This window comes from Megalops cyprinoides, chromosome 16 (assembly GCF_013368585.1).
Source record: "Megalops cyprinoides isolate fMegCyp1 chromosome 16, fMegCyp1.pri, whole genome shotgun sequence".
In the NCBI taxonomy this organism is placed as follows: Eukaryota; Metazoa; Chordata; class Actinopteri; order Elopiformes; family Megalopidae; genus Megalops; species Megalops cyprinoides.
Window position 1 is genome coordinate 9,113,673 of NC_050598.1, and position 14,662 is coordinate 9,128,334.

At 43.7% G+C, this 14,662-nt stretch overlaps 2 protein-coding genes across 2 annotated transcripts in view; both read right to left on the reverse strand.

The window, feature by feature from the left end:
* Positions 1–959: 959 nt before the first annotated feature.
* Positions 960–9,265, reverse strand: hmmr (hyaluronan-mediated motility receptor (RHAMM)). The gene is made up of 20 exons (XM_036548472.1): positions 9,114–9,265; positions 8,621–8,719; positions 8,365–8,435; positions 8,195–8,272; positions 7,673–7,861; positions 7,048–7,134; positions 6,818–6,929; positions 6,650–6,715; positions 6,481–6,554; positions 6,233–6,292; positions 5,559–5,952; positions 5,036–5,163; positions 4,619–4,812; positions 4,079–4,195; positions 3,833–3,991; positions 2,643–2,969; positions 2,296–2,371; positions 1,602–1,778; positions 1,170–1,320; positions 960–1,047 (listed from the first exon to the last, which is right to left on the reverse strand). Exons 1-20 carry the CDS (start codon positions 9,157–9,159, stop codon positions 1,028–1,030), a joined length of 2,625 nt encoding a protein of 874 aa, XP_036404365.1. The 5' UTR covers positions 9,160–9,265; the 3' UTR covers positions 960–1,027.
* Positions 9,266–11,675: 2,410 nt separating this feature from the next.
* cyfip2 (cytoplasmic FMR1 interacting protein 2) overlaps positions 11,676–14,662 on the reverse strand; it is a 30,081-nt gene continuing 27,094 nt past the window's right edge. The window contains exon 29 of the mRNA XM_036548875.1: positions 11,676–14,165. Within this exon, the coding sequence (XP_036404768.1) occupies positions 13,998–14,165 (168 nt within the window). The 3' untranslated portion in view covers positions 11,676–13,997. The remainder of the gene's footprint in view (positions 14,166–14,662) is intronic.

Consider the following 14,662-nt stretch of genomic DNA (forward strand, 5'->3'; position numbering starts at 1 on the left):
AAAAAAAAAAATCACAAATCATTTTGCGACATGGACACAAAAATGCTTAACATTTTTCGCCATTTATAAGAAAAAAATAAAGTCATGTAATGAAATCTTTTCCATTTCTTTTGCAACTTCCTTATTGCTGGTACAACGACCCAGACAATGCTCCAGTTAAAAGATGATTTTGCAGTTACATCAATGTTGTGAAATGTAGTTAACCTGAAATTAAAATGACATTGGTTTTACAATAAAACGTTGGGATCGACATGTGAATTATTCACTGCAACGAGCCCCGTTCCTCTTGAAGTGCTTTACCGCCCTCTGCTGAATATTGAGTGCAACACATTTGAGGAGCCATCGAATGCAACAAAGGTCTATAGTAAAAGATTTTAATTCAAGACTAACTTTAATTCACACTTTTGTCCTTTTCACAATAAAAAGGCATGAACACATGTTGGTTAGATTGTCCACTTTACTACAGCATTAAGAAACAACATCCTACACAAAACGTAACCATATATTGAGAGTTCATGTTTTACTGGCGATGCACATTTGCAATAAATATTTGCAGAATGTAAGACCAATGTCAGACTTTCTATTCAAAGCATGGTCAGGAATAAATGACCATTCTCCACTCTCATGACTGCTGTAAAGATTTCGATAATATTGCAATTTCATTTTGAAAGGGAAGACTGTTGAGGTACAATCACAGTAAACTGGCATTTCTCACAGTATCACTCTGTTGGATGAACAGATGTATTAGACAGATAAAATCCAAAAGAGACCCATCTGCTACTGCATAGCACAAAACCTTTAGTACAGAGAACAAATGAACACCTATATTTCACACCTTCACCAGAGCGTATATGAGAAAAATCAAGTCTGTTAAATACTGAAAGTCTTGTCAAATCCAGTCAGAGCAGCTGTGGTGGAAAATCACTGCATCCTCTTTGATCTCCTGAAGTTTCGCTGACTGGCCATCGTACTGCTGGTGAAAGGAGCCCAGTACAGTCACAAGTTGACATAACTAACATGGGAAAGTTCAGAGCACCTTCTGATTGCCTGAAAGAGAACAGACCGCCATTTCAACAGAATTACAAAGGAGAAAAACACTGTGGCAGCATAGACTAAGGACATTAAAGACATGCACGCATGTGCACATGCACACAAACTGTTGTCCTCACCCTGTCTGGGTGTGGCTGGGGGCTGCTGGTTCTCCTTGCTGTCCAGCTTGAAGGCCTTGCTGGGGTCAAACCTACGTGGGGCTGAACTGGCCTTCAGCTGGTCTAGCTCCTTCTTCTGCTTCCCCAGCTGGGTCCTAAGCTTCAGCATTTCCTGCAGATCAACACATTCACGCAGATTTTAAAACAGTACCAACACATTACTCTGAAATTGCCACACTCTCCCTGTTATTGCAGTACTGCATTTAAATGTCAGTAAGTGCTTCCCTAGAAAGTCACTGGAGGGGGTAAAAAAATGTAGGAACACAAAAGCAAGAGAAGTAATTTGGCTGTACGTGGGAAGCATCATCCAATGAGATTTTGTTTTGAAATAAGGAGACTGACAGACGTGTGTGTCCTGAGAGGAGATGTGTGACGTCACCGTCAGCGTCTTGCCTGCTTAAGTGAGATGTTCTCCTCCTTCAGCTTCACCACGTGCTTGATCTTCTGCCTCTGGTTCTGGTGGCCCAGCAGGTGGGCGTAGGCGTCGGCCAGGCGGTTCAGCTCCTCCTGCGTGGCCCCGTTCTCGTTCATGAGGGCGTTGCGCTCGGCGGCGAAGCGGTCCAGCTGCTCCTGGGGACCGGAGATGAGAGCGGCATGAGCGACACGCTCGCCACGCGGGTCACCATGACATAACCATGCAATTCTTTTCATCAGGATCACAACCGATTCATGACTTTGGGACACAGAGGAAATGCTAGATTTGGGCCTGACTCACCATGCATAGTATACATTTTGCAACAGGTGATCTCATTTGACAGAAATAGGCACCCTCTGAATTGAAAGAGGCATTTAACTAGGCATTTGGCAAGGAGATATGTGCCTCAGGGTGGCTGATGAACGCACTCATCCAAATGCTACTCTAATTCTACTCTGAAGATATGCTCTATGAGTGAGTGCTGTTTGGCACTAAAAGGCCTCATTATTGCCTTATGAATTTAGTATGACAACAGCAGTGTTCCTCAAGGCAAAAAGCAAGCAAACCTGTCCAAAATTATAAGTGATAGATCCACTGGTGTAGTTAAAATAAAGGTTTAGCATTTTCACTTTTCAGTGTCTGGTTAGGATGAAACATGCAGATTTCTCCTACCTGGAAAGGTTTAACTTTGGCATGGAGCTCTTCATAGCGTGCTCTCCACATCTCTGCCTCGTCCACGGCTGGAGCACTGGGAATAAAGATGGACACAGTGAAGAGGGGGGAGGGAACCACCACCGAACCTTAACCCCCCAAATCATCATACCGGATAGCAAACACCTGAACCATAGTACTGCAATGCCCTGGGCATCACATCATGCCACAGTGATCTTAGGTGCGAAAACAAACGTGGTTTGACATGAACATGGTTCAATGGTTTGAGATGCTTCCAGCTGGAGGGAAACTGGGCTCTCATGCCCAGCCACACCCTGTCCCCCCCTGGCCTGCCTCAGGGCCCTCACCTCCTCTCCCGCATCTCCGCCTGTAGTCTCTGCAGCTCCTCCCTCTGCCCCTCCATCCTCTCCTCGAAATCTCGCTTCTCCCGCTCCAGCTGCTCCACCCGGCTCCGGAGCCTTTCCGTCTCCTCGGCCCTCCCCTCCCGCGAGCACCTCCTCTGCTCCTGCCTGTCCTGCGCCTCCTGCTCCAGCCACCCCTCCAGCCCCCGCGCGCGCTCCCTCTCCCGCTCCGCCTGGCCCCGCAGCCTGCCCGTCTCCGCGGCGTGCGCCTCCGCCGCCGCCCTCAGCTCCGCCTCCTTCTGGGCCAGCCTCGTCTGGGCTTCCAGCAGCATCCTGGAGGACACAGGAGCCATGAATCACCGCAGCCCTGAAAAGGCACTTAGAGGCCTTCTATTGCAGGGTAAATCACAGGGTAAGTGTTTGTTTTGATGTGTACAGCATTCATAAATCAAGCTTGTTGGGGGAAATCGTTCCAATCATCATCCAGTTAACACGTACATCAATTTCTAAACTGCTGATAATTTATACAACAGCCCTTTTAAATCACAAACTGACACTCAAGCTCAAGGCTGCAATAGTAGCGTGTATCCAACACGAACTTCCTGCACGATTCCCTGTTCCTCAGTCTAATGTCCGTAAGATACCTGAAAAGGAAGCACGTACTTTCAAGGTCATTCAGAGCAAACTCAACTTGCAGAGGTCACACAAAACATCACTGATGAGAGAAAGGGGGGTAGTGTGTGTGTGTGTGTGTCCCCAACAATACAGACACACACAGCAGCAGCAACAGCAACATTTACCCAGAAAAGAGAGATCACCATAAGTACATCATTCTTTAGCAGAACAAAACTCCAAAGAATGACACTGAAGCATGAAATTAGACTGATCTCTATTCCCAGATTGACAAAGATTAGGCATATTTATTTCCTACTGTGGTGAGGCCAGCAAGTCTCTTTGATAGAACTAAAGGATGAAAAAAATCGTGCCTGCTAGGAAACCAACAGGAGAGAAAAATATAAATCCTTGAGGCTCACAGGCAAGGCCGGCACATGAGCTACACAACCTGTAACTGTTCTTATGCGAGAAGCAGAAAGGTTTCCTGCACTTTAGGTTAGGCATGGCATATGGCTCCATGAAATTAGCTTGATGTGGTCACACAAAAACAAACCCCTCAGAGTTCCATGTGGTGAGCTCACCTGGCATACTCCTCTTTGGTCTTGTCCTGGGACTGCTGGACGTCCTGCAGCTGCCGGCGTTCTTCCTCGAACTGCTGCGTCACCTTCCGCACCTCCTCCTGCAGCTCCTGGCAGCGGGCCTCCACGTGGTGCATGTCATCACCCAGGGACTTCTTAGTGCTGCGGAATAAAGCCACAGCTGTTGAGAGCAGCCGTCAGAAAGGACGCGAGGATGTCCTCTGGCATGCGGGATGAGTTTGCCATCACCTCTCCAGCTCTGTGGCCATCTCCCCGATCTTCCTCAGTGAGCTGCTGTGCTCCTCCTGCAATTTGGCCACGGCCTCCAGGTGGCGCTCCTCCACGTTCTGCAGCTCCGCCCTTTTCCTGCGAGAGGGAGAGGGGGGCTTGGTCTTGTATAAAAGCACTTTAAAACAGTCCACCTTTATGCACCTTTTATTACTAAATACAACTCTGTCCACACATGCAGGTGTTACTCCCACACTTGACTACTGTACTCATCTTTCATCTTGGAACAAGTAACAAAAATACTTGTGAATAGTTTCTGAGGTTTGGTTTCTGAGGGTTCACTAACATGCAAGTTGCTGCAATTTGCAGCATGTTGTCAAAGTGTTCAGACTGAACTCCAGTTCATTTCTGCACGACACCACGTAAACACTTTAAAGACCTTAAATGAACCTGATGACCAGATTTGATCTGGTCCGCATTTACCCATTTCTGAAAGTGTACCCTCTATGAATGTGGTCCCTGTCCTCCCAGAACACACCACACCCCCCCGTGCTTCCTGACCTGTCCAGCTCAGCCCGGACGTCAGTCAGCTCCCTCTCCAGCTCCTGGTTCTCCTCCTTGCTGCGCTGCTCCTGCTCCTCCAGCAGAGAAAGCTCCCCCAGCGCCTCCTCCAGCTCCCCCTCCAGCTGGCGGCGCTCCTCATCCAGCTCCCTCTGCAGGCGCTCCAGCAGGGCAGCCAGCGAGCCTGACCGCTCCTGAGAGGAGGGAGGGAGAGAGAGAGAGAGGGAGAGAGACCCTTACAATGGGCCTTACCCATCGCCCCTGGCTCCAGGGCACAGCAAATTTAGCACAGGCAATAACGTGCAGAGAAAAGAGCTTCGGAAGCCTAGGGAGTGGAAATCCGAGTGTGTCACACTTGTTTTAAAGCCCATACAGATTCAGTGAATTTTTTGCATGGGGCTGGATCAGGTGACTTACCTTCTCCTCCTCCAGCAGTTTTGCCAGTTCTGCGCGAGCCTCTTCATCGCCCTTTCTCTTCTGCTCCAGCGAGCTGATCTCTGCCTGCAGCTCCTGCACTCTCCTCAGCCCCTCCTCCTGTGTCCTACCTGCACAGAGGAGGCAGTAATGACACCTCATCCACACAGCCTTCTCTCCGCTTAAAGTGAAACGTAACTCAGACAACTGTAATGTACCCCCCCCCCCCACATTCTATAGCAAATAGCGAATTCCTTTTTTGTCGCATCTCCCAAAAAGGTGCCATGGTATAAGCTGAAACCACTGCAAGCTTGATTTGCATTTGATAGCTGAGTTACTAGTTTCATAATGAGCGAGATATTTAGTTAGGACAGCATTATCGATACAGATTTGATATGACTTTCATACAAACTTCACAAACATCTTTGGGAGACAATGCACCATGTGATCTAAGGTTATTTCTGCTGCTCCACAATGGAACTATGTCCCAGTTATGAGTGCAAACAGCCTGAAAGAAGGTCCACACCTCTCTCCTGCTCAAGAACCAGACATCTGTCGTTAAGAAGCGCCACCCTCTGATCCAGCTCCTCCTCCGTCCTCCGCAGCACCTCCCTCAGCCTGGTCAGCTCTTGCTCCTGTTGCGCCAGCGCACACCGGGAGTCCCGTAGCTCCAGCGCATTCTGCTCCAGCTGTTTCTCTGCCTCCACCAGTGCATGCTGGGAGCCCTGCAGCTCACAGCGGCGCTGCTCCAGCTCTCGCTCCTTCACTCCCAATGCATGCTGGGAGTCCTGCAGCTCACACATCAGCTTTTCCGTCTCCCGCTGCTTCTCCCCCAGTGCACGCTGGGAGTCCTGAAGCTCAGAGCTGAGCCGCTCCAGCTCTCGTTCCTTCTCCCCCAATGCATTCTGGGAGTCCCGCAGCTCAAGGCTGCGCTGCTCCAGCTCCTGCTCCTTTTTCCCCAGTGCATTCTGGGAATCCCTCAGCTCTTGAGTGCGCTGCTCCATCTGTTTCTCTAGCTCACTGCAAAGAATTGTGTGATGCTAGTAAGTGGCCAGTGCACATCAGGCCATGTTACAAATACACCAGGTTTTTTTTTTTTTTTGCTTGTTAGCGTTGCCTACTCACATCAAAGGCACAACTACTTCAGAGTAAACAGTATATGCAGTGAAGCTTTGAAATTTGTGCTCACCCGAGTTGAACTAGAGATTCTGAAGTGCTAAGAGCAGCCTTCTCTTTCTCTCGCACCTTCAAACGCAAGTCCTATGGAAGAGGAACCCGTGACCCTATGAATTACTTTCCTTTAAAAGGAGACTAAACAGTACATTTCTTTGAGTACATGCAGCTCATCTCTGAACCTGTCTGTTCTAATATCAAACAAAGTGCAAATGAGGAATGTCTCAACCATCACTCTGTACCAACATAATTGGCAAAAAAAAGGATAGGATTACCTGGATTTCTTCATTGGCTGTATCCAAGTACCCCTGCAACACCTTGATCTCCTCCCTCAGCTCTTGGATGACAGCTAATGAGCACAGAATTAAATTTCACAGATTAAAAACATAGGCATTGTACATACACGCAGACACTTGAGTGCTTGCTAAGTCTGCATATTCTCACCATGCAGTTTGTCCATTTCACTCTCCATCTCCTCATTCTGCAGTTTAGCTTCCTGGCGGAGGTCCTCTGAAGAAGAAAAAAAAAAATCAAAATTGTGAAACACTTTGTGTGTTAAACACCACAAAGTGTTCATCAATCCCTTCAACCGATCTGTGAGACATTACTTACCCAGGTCTTGGTTCCTCTCCCTCAGGGCATCCAGTGTTGCCCTCAGAGCTGCCAAGTCTGTCTCCAGCACCTTCACCTGGCCCTCCGTGCTGATCTTCAGGAAACTCAGCTCCTGCCAGCAGCCAAGAACAGAGCAACACTCATGTGTGTACTGAAAACAGGAGGGAGAAACTACCCAAATACTGCAATCAAAGATATCGGAAGAACTAATCAAAGAAAGACTATCCCACCTTGTCTTTGGCATCTAGTTTATTCTTTGCCTCAATGAGCTCCATGGAGAGAGAGTTAATCCTCTTTTTTGAGCTGTCTGTGGAAAACTGCAGAGGAAAACAGGGATACGATTGATCAAATAAAACGTACACGTGGAACACTTTGTAAAAATGCTTCCTTAATGATGCCATTCCTCAACTGGATTGTGAGTGTGTGGAGCCCTCACTGACATATGCCAGTGCATTTCTGAGACTCAGATGCTTCTTTTTGGCTTAATATTTTTTTTAATAACTTTGTGAATTCTTCTTGTCTGAAGTTGATGTGGAAGGAGGGAATAACAGGTTTAATATTTATCCTGCATCTATGCAAAATCAGCTGGGCCTGGGTACTGTCAATTAACATGCACAGCATGCGTCCAAACTCTTCCTGTCAGGTAAATTTTTAAAGGTCTTGATTGTGGGACCATTGGCACACAGCTTTTAAGTGGAACATTAACACCCAGCTCAATTCTGTAGCACATATAAGGTCCTTACATTGTTAATGCTTTGTTTAGTTTGTAAGCCAGACAGACAAACATACAGGCACAGAGCAATGTGACACCTTGGACTTCAAAAGGTCTCTCACAACACCACCCCTGAAAGGTACCTTGGTCTTCAGGAATTCATTGGCCTTTTTCAGGTCCCCCAGTTGCCTCTCCAGGGAGGCCACGCTGGCGGAGAGCCCGGTCTTCTCGCGCACAGCGGACAGCAGCTTAGCCTCGATCTTTCGCAGCTCCTCCTCCAAGGCCTGGAGCTTGCGGTCCTGCTCCGCCCGCTGATGCACAAGAGACCGGATCTGTGAAGGCATAGGATGAGGACTCGTTATCACGAGACACTGGTGCCATGCTCAAGTGTGTGCCAGACCACCTGGATTTTGCAAGATCTCTCTAAATTGAAATTACAGTATTTGAACTAGACTTAGTAAAATCTTTGCTTTTATACTTTAAAAATGCTAAGAAGGACATACTCTGGACAATGCTGTCTAGGGACAAAAACAAGTTTAATTATCGTGAAAGAAACTTACTCCATGAACTGGACATAAACAACCACCGCCCACGTATACAGAGAAAGACAATATTAGTCGATAACTTCAAATTGCTAATACTTAAGTGCTTGACCAACTAGCCACCTCTTTCTCCAGTAATGTCTGCTGCTTCCTCTGCACCGAATATCCATTCTTGTCCTTCTTCAGGCTGGACACTTCAGCCTGCGGGAAAAGACAGTCAGAACTTAAAAAAACAAGCACAAAAAGTTAAGCTAACAATCATGCTATCCCCATTTGAGATCACAGAAACTGACCAAGCCATCGGCAGACATTGTTCGGCGCATGGGTGAAGTTAGGGCATCTTTCGTAGAAGGTACACCATCAACTGAACCTGGTAGATACGAGCACAGAAGACAACACGTGAGGTTGTGTAGCTAGCCAGGTAATTTTCAGTAGGCAGTTATAACACACCAATCCTCCACCAGTCGAACATCAAAAGCACAGTTACCAGGCTAGCTAAGGTTAAGGTTAACGTCATCTGAACAGTAATGAACTGACAGCTGAACTCACCCGATTTAGCCGATTTGAAGCGCTCGGCTTTATGGAAGGAGACAGCACCTTTTACGTCTTCGTTTCTCACATCATATGAACCTGGTGGTGGAGCGCAGCCTGAAAGTAAAAAAAAAAAACTCAGCTAAGAATTCACCAGCTAGCCACCTACCAAGCACTGTCAGCAGTTAGCCTGAGATACGAACTAGCTAACTTTAGCTGACACAAAGCTGTCTACACTGAGCATCAGACAGCAAGATACCTAGCCAGTCAAATTATGCCCTAAAGCTAGATCGCAATCTGAAATTTCAATACGAACTGAACCTTAACGAAAAGTTAATTTAGTAAACATTAACTTACTAGCTAGCCATGAATAAAAATACATGTATAATAACCACCTTGCTAGCTAAATAACTAGCTAACGTTAGCCGTCTGCGCTATGTTCTGGAACAAGCTTGGCTGACGTTAGATAGCCCACTAGCTAGACTGTCAAATAGTTAGGAAACAAACTTACCGACTCGCTCATTAAATCTTTTCAGTGGTGCTCTTGAAAAAGACATAATGGGGTTTGTTACTATATTTTAAGCAGAAACGTCCGTGACTGTGTTTAACGTTACTCGCTGACTCGGCCAGCTAGCTGGCTAGCGAACCTAGCTATATTTCCCTATACACGCAATACAAAGCAGAAAACACCAAAACATGAAAAAAAGTTTTAAGTTGTCCGCTGAAATTTTAAATAAGACGTCATATCCAATCAGAAAACGTAAGAAGACACAGTTTAAATTTTCAGCCAATCAGTGCTATGCAAGGCGGAAACGGTTGAGTTCCTTGCAGTGTTTTGAATTCAACTATTCCGACCAATCAACGGGGAGGAAGCTACAACGTAAACCACTCTGACGACAACGCACGCTCTATTTTGAGCACATAAGTAGTGATTTTGTTTAATATGACGTTATCTTTATTTAAGGTGTACAAGTCCCTGTATGCATATTTATGTTTTATTATGCGCCATGTAGCTGTACCTACATTTATATTGTCCACAGCTGCATTGGCAAACACCGTTTTTATTCTCTTTGGGAAAGAAAGCACTGAATTCAATTGACAGCCGACCACTGATCGCAGTAGAGCCGAAAGGACATGGTCTTCATGTAGAGCTATTAGAATGAGCTCATGCAGAAGACTTTGTTTATAGCACTGTTGTTTCCTCCTAGTTAACAACTGGTTGTTACAGCGACAAAGTAGGCTATAACGCGAGATTAAAACTTTGCCCGAACTTATTTCACTCATTGTTGGCTCTGATAGTCAACTCTCCCAAAACAGTTATTTTGGTGATTGCCAAACAACACTAACATTAGGTGAGTAATGATAGGCTTCAGAAATGACCAAAAAGATTACAGATCCAAAAAGCTGTAAATAAATTCAAATATCTCAAGAGTAGTATCTAAATGTCTATTGAAGTCTACCTGTCCCGATGGTCACAAAAGCCATGCCACTTGGATCACAATTACACATCGCGTTCTGCTTTTAAGAAAACCTGAGCCAACTGCATATAATGTTGCAAAAAAATATACGATCATTCTTATTATACTGGCTGTTTAAAAGCTCTGCTCTTGATAATGAAGCAGTCCACTCATAAGAAACAATTTAAAACAATACTCACTTAAGTGCAATAGTAAATAATCAATGAAAAAGGTTACAGATGTGAACACGATGCATGTCTTTGTTAACTACTACCGCACTTAGTACATGAACTACTGCAGTTTAGCTAAGTGTCGGGATGGCGATTAACATGACAGGACTGAGAAAGGCACTTTGTACAGAAAAATGCAGCCTTCTCGAGGCCCGAGGAGGCCTTAAAATCGTGAAAACATAAAAAACCACAGGGGAAATACAGCATCAGTTATCACAGACATTCCAAAATAATTACCAAGAGTAAAATTATTTTATGTCTGAATTTAGTTAAGGAAATTGACTGTACAACCACATTGCAGCTCACACAGCGCCAGGAATTCCCATGGTGACATTCAACTAATACACGAGTCATGTTGTGTTTACTTTGTTTAACAATATTCTAAAAAAAAAAAAAAAAAAAAACTTTGCAGTTTAAACAACAATGGTTATGTTCTACTTGTTAAGAACTTAGCAGTAAGTCCTTCTTGATAAAGAAACACATTTAAACCATAAACTTACCCCCTCATTTGGAACTCTGCCTTGTTAAGAAACATTGTATTAACATCAACTCTTCCTGGAGGAGAGCCTAATACTATATTTAGGTTTTTTAAACCTATTAAGATTCAGTGCTTAAGGACAATTTGACAGCATGCTAAATTTAAATGCTAATGAATAAGTGGGTATTGAAGAGTTGTACTGAAGGGTGTAAGGATCTATATCTGGAAAAGTTCCATGCTCAGCATTTCTGAATACAGATGAGGCTAAAAATTAAAAATGTTTCAGCACATTGCCTTCATCAGGGAAAAGGTGTGCTAAAAAAGAGAAGTTTTAGAGTTACATCTAGGCCATCTCAGGTTCATAAAAAAAGAGCATATCCATTGTATTAAGCAAGTGCAACCAGAGCTACTATACCCAGAAACAGGCATCTTCATGTTGTGCACCCAGGACGCACTGATAGATATAAAACCTTCAATCATGTTTGAGTTAGACGTTTTTATTTCATGGAAATACAACATTATTTCAGTTCCTCCAATGGACTGCTTGTTGTGTATTTTTTCCATTATATTCCAGAACATGATCACTCGTACAACAATATGAACAAAACCTGATGTCACAAATAGAGCCATGACAACATTAAATTACACCTGCCATGCTAAGATTTTAAAATGACGCGTCATCGTTTTCACTTTTTTTTCTTCAATTAACACGTTCACCCCTGAAAGGAAAAAAAATAAGGTGTAATGGTATTAATAAATACAGTTTAACGCACAGTGGAAACCACTACTTTCAAAAAATATAAAAACAGTCAAAATTCCTTAAAATCCAAACTTAAAGAAAAGAAGCTAAATTAAGACTCAGGAGACACATTGGAAAAAAAAATAAAACTTCACAACAGAAGCTGCCATGCATTTTTAAGACTTTTTGACTCTTTCCCAAAATGTTTTTTTCTTTAATGGAATATAAAATGGAAAATATATATAGCATAATTTGGTAACACTGAAAGTAAAGCGCCAATGATAAATACTGACTTGTTTCCCCTCATTGATTGCTTTTCCTTCTGGGGGTGAAAAGGTAACAACCCAAATTTACCCAAATTCCCACTGACCTCCAGTTTGTACCATAACAGGGGAATCTGATTGGTCTCCAGTTGTCATTGACTACTGTTCATCTCCGCCCACTTAAATATTTCTGTTGAGTCTAATTTTACATGTGTGCATCTATTTAGACCTTTCTGCTAGCAAGAAGTATCTGGAATGATTTTGTCTGGATAAAATGTAGCACACCTTTCTCTGATGGGGGAGTTGGAAAGGGGGCAGCAATGCCACGGTTTTTGCATATGTAAAGAATAAGAATATAAAACTGTTTACAGACAAACAGCATTAAGAATCTGACTTGCAAAAATAGATGACATCTAGTCAGAAGTAGGACCAACATAGTATGAAGGTACAGGTTAAATTATCAATACTTAAAAAAACCCCTAACAATTACAACACTCAATACTTCACTTCGCAATACATCAGTGGAATTTACAGCAGTGGAGAGGAGGTGCATCGTTGCCCTCAATTCTAAAGCTGGAGAAAAGCTGGAAAAAGTACAATAAATAAAAGCAACAAAGCAAAACAGGTGTGATCCCGCTGTCTACTCATTTTCTCTCTCATATATCTCATCTGTGGTTATGTATACATGGATTTGTGGGGACTGTTATTTACACTGTGGTGACCCCAGCGTGGAGGTCATCCTGTGGGCTCAGAGCCTTGTGTGTCAACACTAACATACCGTACTACCATACAAGTTCCCTCTCTGTACAGTACAGCATCTTTTAAAGCACCAGGACACATATTATGACAGGCCATCCTTTTTAATCCTGTATATATATTTTGCTCCAAGTTTTGAAATCATCTGAGTCAAGTTTTATATTATTATTATTATTATAATTATTATTATTATTACACAGCTGTAAGGTATCAAGGTATCATCGAACAGGGGGAAAGCTATTATCAGTTTCTCTGCCAGTTTTACTTCAATCATTCAGGTCTGGTAGACAAGGGTTACAGTGACGGATCTCAGACCTATTTCTGCTTTGTCTTGATGGCTGAGTGCATCTCATTTTGACAGCTTGGGACAGCACTGGTGAAATGATTCAAGGCAACGTTTGCCCTCTTAAAACATTAAGTCATGGGCCGGAGGAGGGGTCTGTGTATGTTACGCAGAACCAGAGGAAACAAACAGGAATCCAGTCCATGTGACACAGCACTACTTCTACTGTTTGACAGTGATGTCAATGAACTCATTTTTTCTTAGGTAAGGTTTAGAATAAAATTTTATACTTGGGATAAACAACTGATGGATTTGCAATGGTGAGGGGCATGCAGTTCAAAATATTTTGTTACACTGACGCAGCATTAAAATAATGAAATATTAATTAGGATATTTACAGAAAGAAGGTTTTTGAGGGGCTCCAGTCAACACAATGAGCTTAAATATAATGAAACATTAAAATAACAACATAATTAAGTTAAACAACTAAACCAACATCTTTTATATCATTTAGGGTGCTGATTCAAAAAGTAGTCCCAAAGTCTTTTGTCCTAAACTTTAACCAACAAAATCATAATTTGGTTCCCAGAACACTTACAAAGTTATACAGGCAAAAAACGCTTTAATGAAGTCTTTTAATCAGTAAACTTATACTGAATATGGCCCCACTTTTCTTCTGTGTGTTGACTGATTAATTAATGAAATTTGATCATGTCTGCTTCAGTAAGCATTGGCTGAGGATGCGGCTCTACCAACTTCTGAAATCCACTCTGCTGCCTCAAGGGAACTTGTGATAGTATTTCAACTGCTAGTTTCTCTTTTTTCCCCTCAACGCTCTGAACAACTCATAATAGATTAAATCCTTTTCCTAAAAATAAAACAAGCAGGGAAATGCATGAGCCCCCAGATTTGAGGGGGGTATTGAGTGTTCATGGTTGTATGGTCACTGGCACTGGGGGCTACCCCCCCTGATGCCGCAGGACAGCAGCCATGGCAGAGCCAGTCCTTATTTTGCTTACATTTATAAGGACTGGCATACATGCATTCACACAAAGGGGAATGAAGGAAAAGGTGAAAACTGCATGACCCTCAAAACCAACAAGGTGACGAGTTCTGTTCAAATGGGGGGTCAGGACTAGAGAGGAGGGGGGTGTAGCGGTGTGCCTAGGAGATGACAGGAGGCTTGACTTCAACAGGTGGTGGCCAGGGACTGGTGTATAGGGGGCTGGAAACAGCGAACGTGTTCTACGGTGGAACTATCCGTCTCCACGGCCTTCATGTACTTGTTGAGGATGGCGAAGATCTCGTTGTTAAGAATTTGGTACTTCCTGATGCGGTCGGCCATCTTCTTCAAGGGCTGCGCAGAGGACAAGGAGAGAGACTTCAGTGTCACGTCTTATTCAGCATCAGTATGACAACCTGTGATGTTTATATTCTGTATCTCTTATTGCAGAGGACGAGGAGACATTCACAAATAGTTTACTTAAATTGAATTTAGAAGGTGAGATACAAGAAACAGACATAAATGTGTTTGCTATTTAAAGATAACTCTGTTTCCAGTAACACATTCAGTTTGCCAGGAGTGCCATACCAGGTGTTCAATACTCTGTTTATGAGTTAAGGCAACAAAACCAGTGTTTCAGTATAGAAGGTAGGCTCAACATATGGTCAACAACCAATGCTTCGCAAAAAAAATTACAACTATCAGCAGTGAAACACAACAGTTGTTCAATGCCTAACCAGTTTTGTCTTCTCCAATACATAACATTAAGAATTGCTGGTGTTAGATGCGGTGTAAAGTTAATACCAAGGTAAGGCCCCTTGCTCCCTCCCTGTGTCACCTGACCACACCTA

What these genes read in the sequence shown, in the direction of transcription:
- hmmr (XM_036548472.1), bottom strand. Translation starts at nt 9,159, where the DNA reads ATGTCTTTTTCAAGAGCACCACTGAAAAGATTTAATGAGCGAGTCG. An exon ending in GGAGAGGAACCAAGACCTGG is followed by an intron (nt 6,716 to 6,817) that starts GTAAGTAATGTC and finishes TTTCTTCTTCAG; the next exon opens with AGGACCTCCGCCAGGAAGCT. An exon ending in CCCAGCCACACCCAGACAGG is followed by an intron (nt 1,048 to 1,169) that starts GTGAGGACAACA and finishes GTTCTCTTTCAG; the next exon opens with GCAATCAGAAGGTGCTCTGA.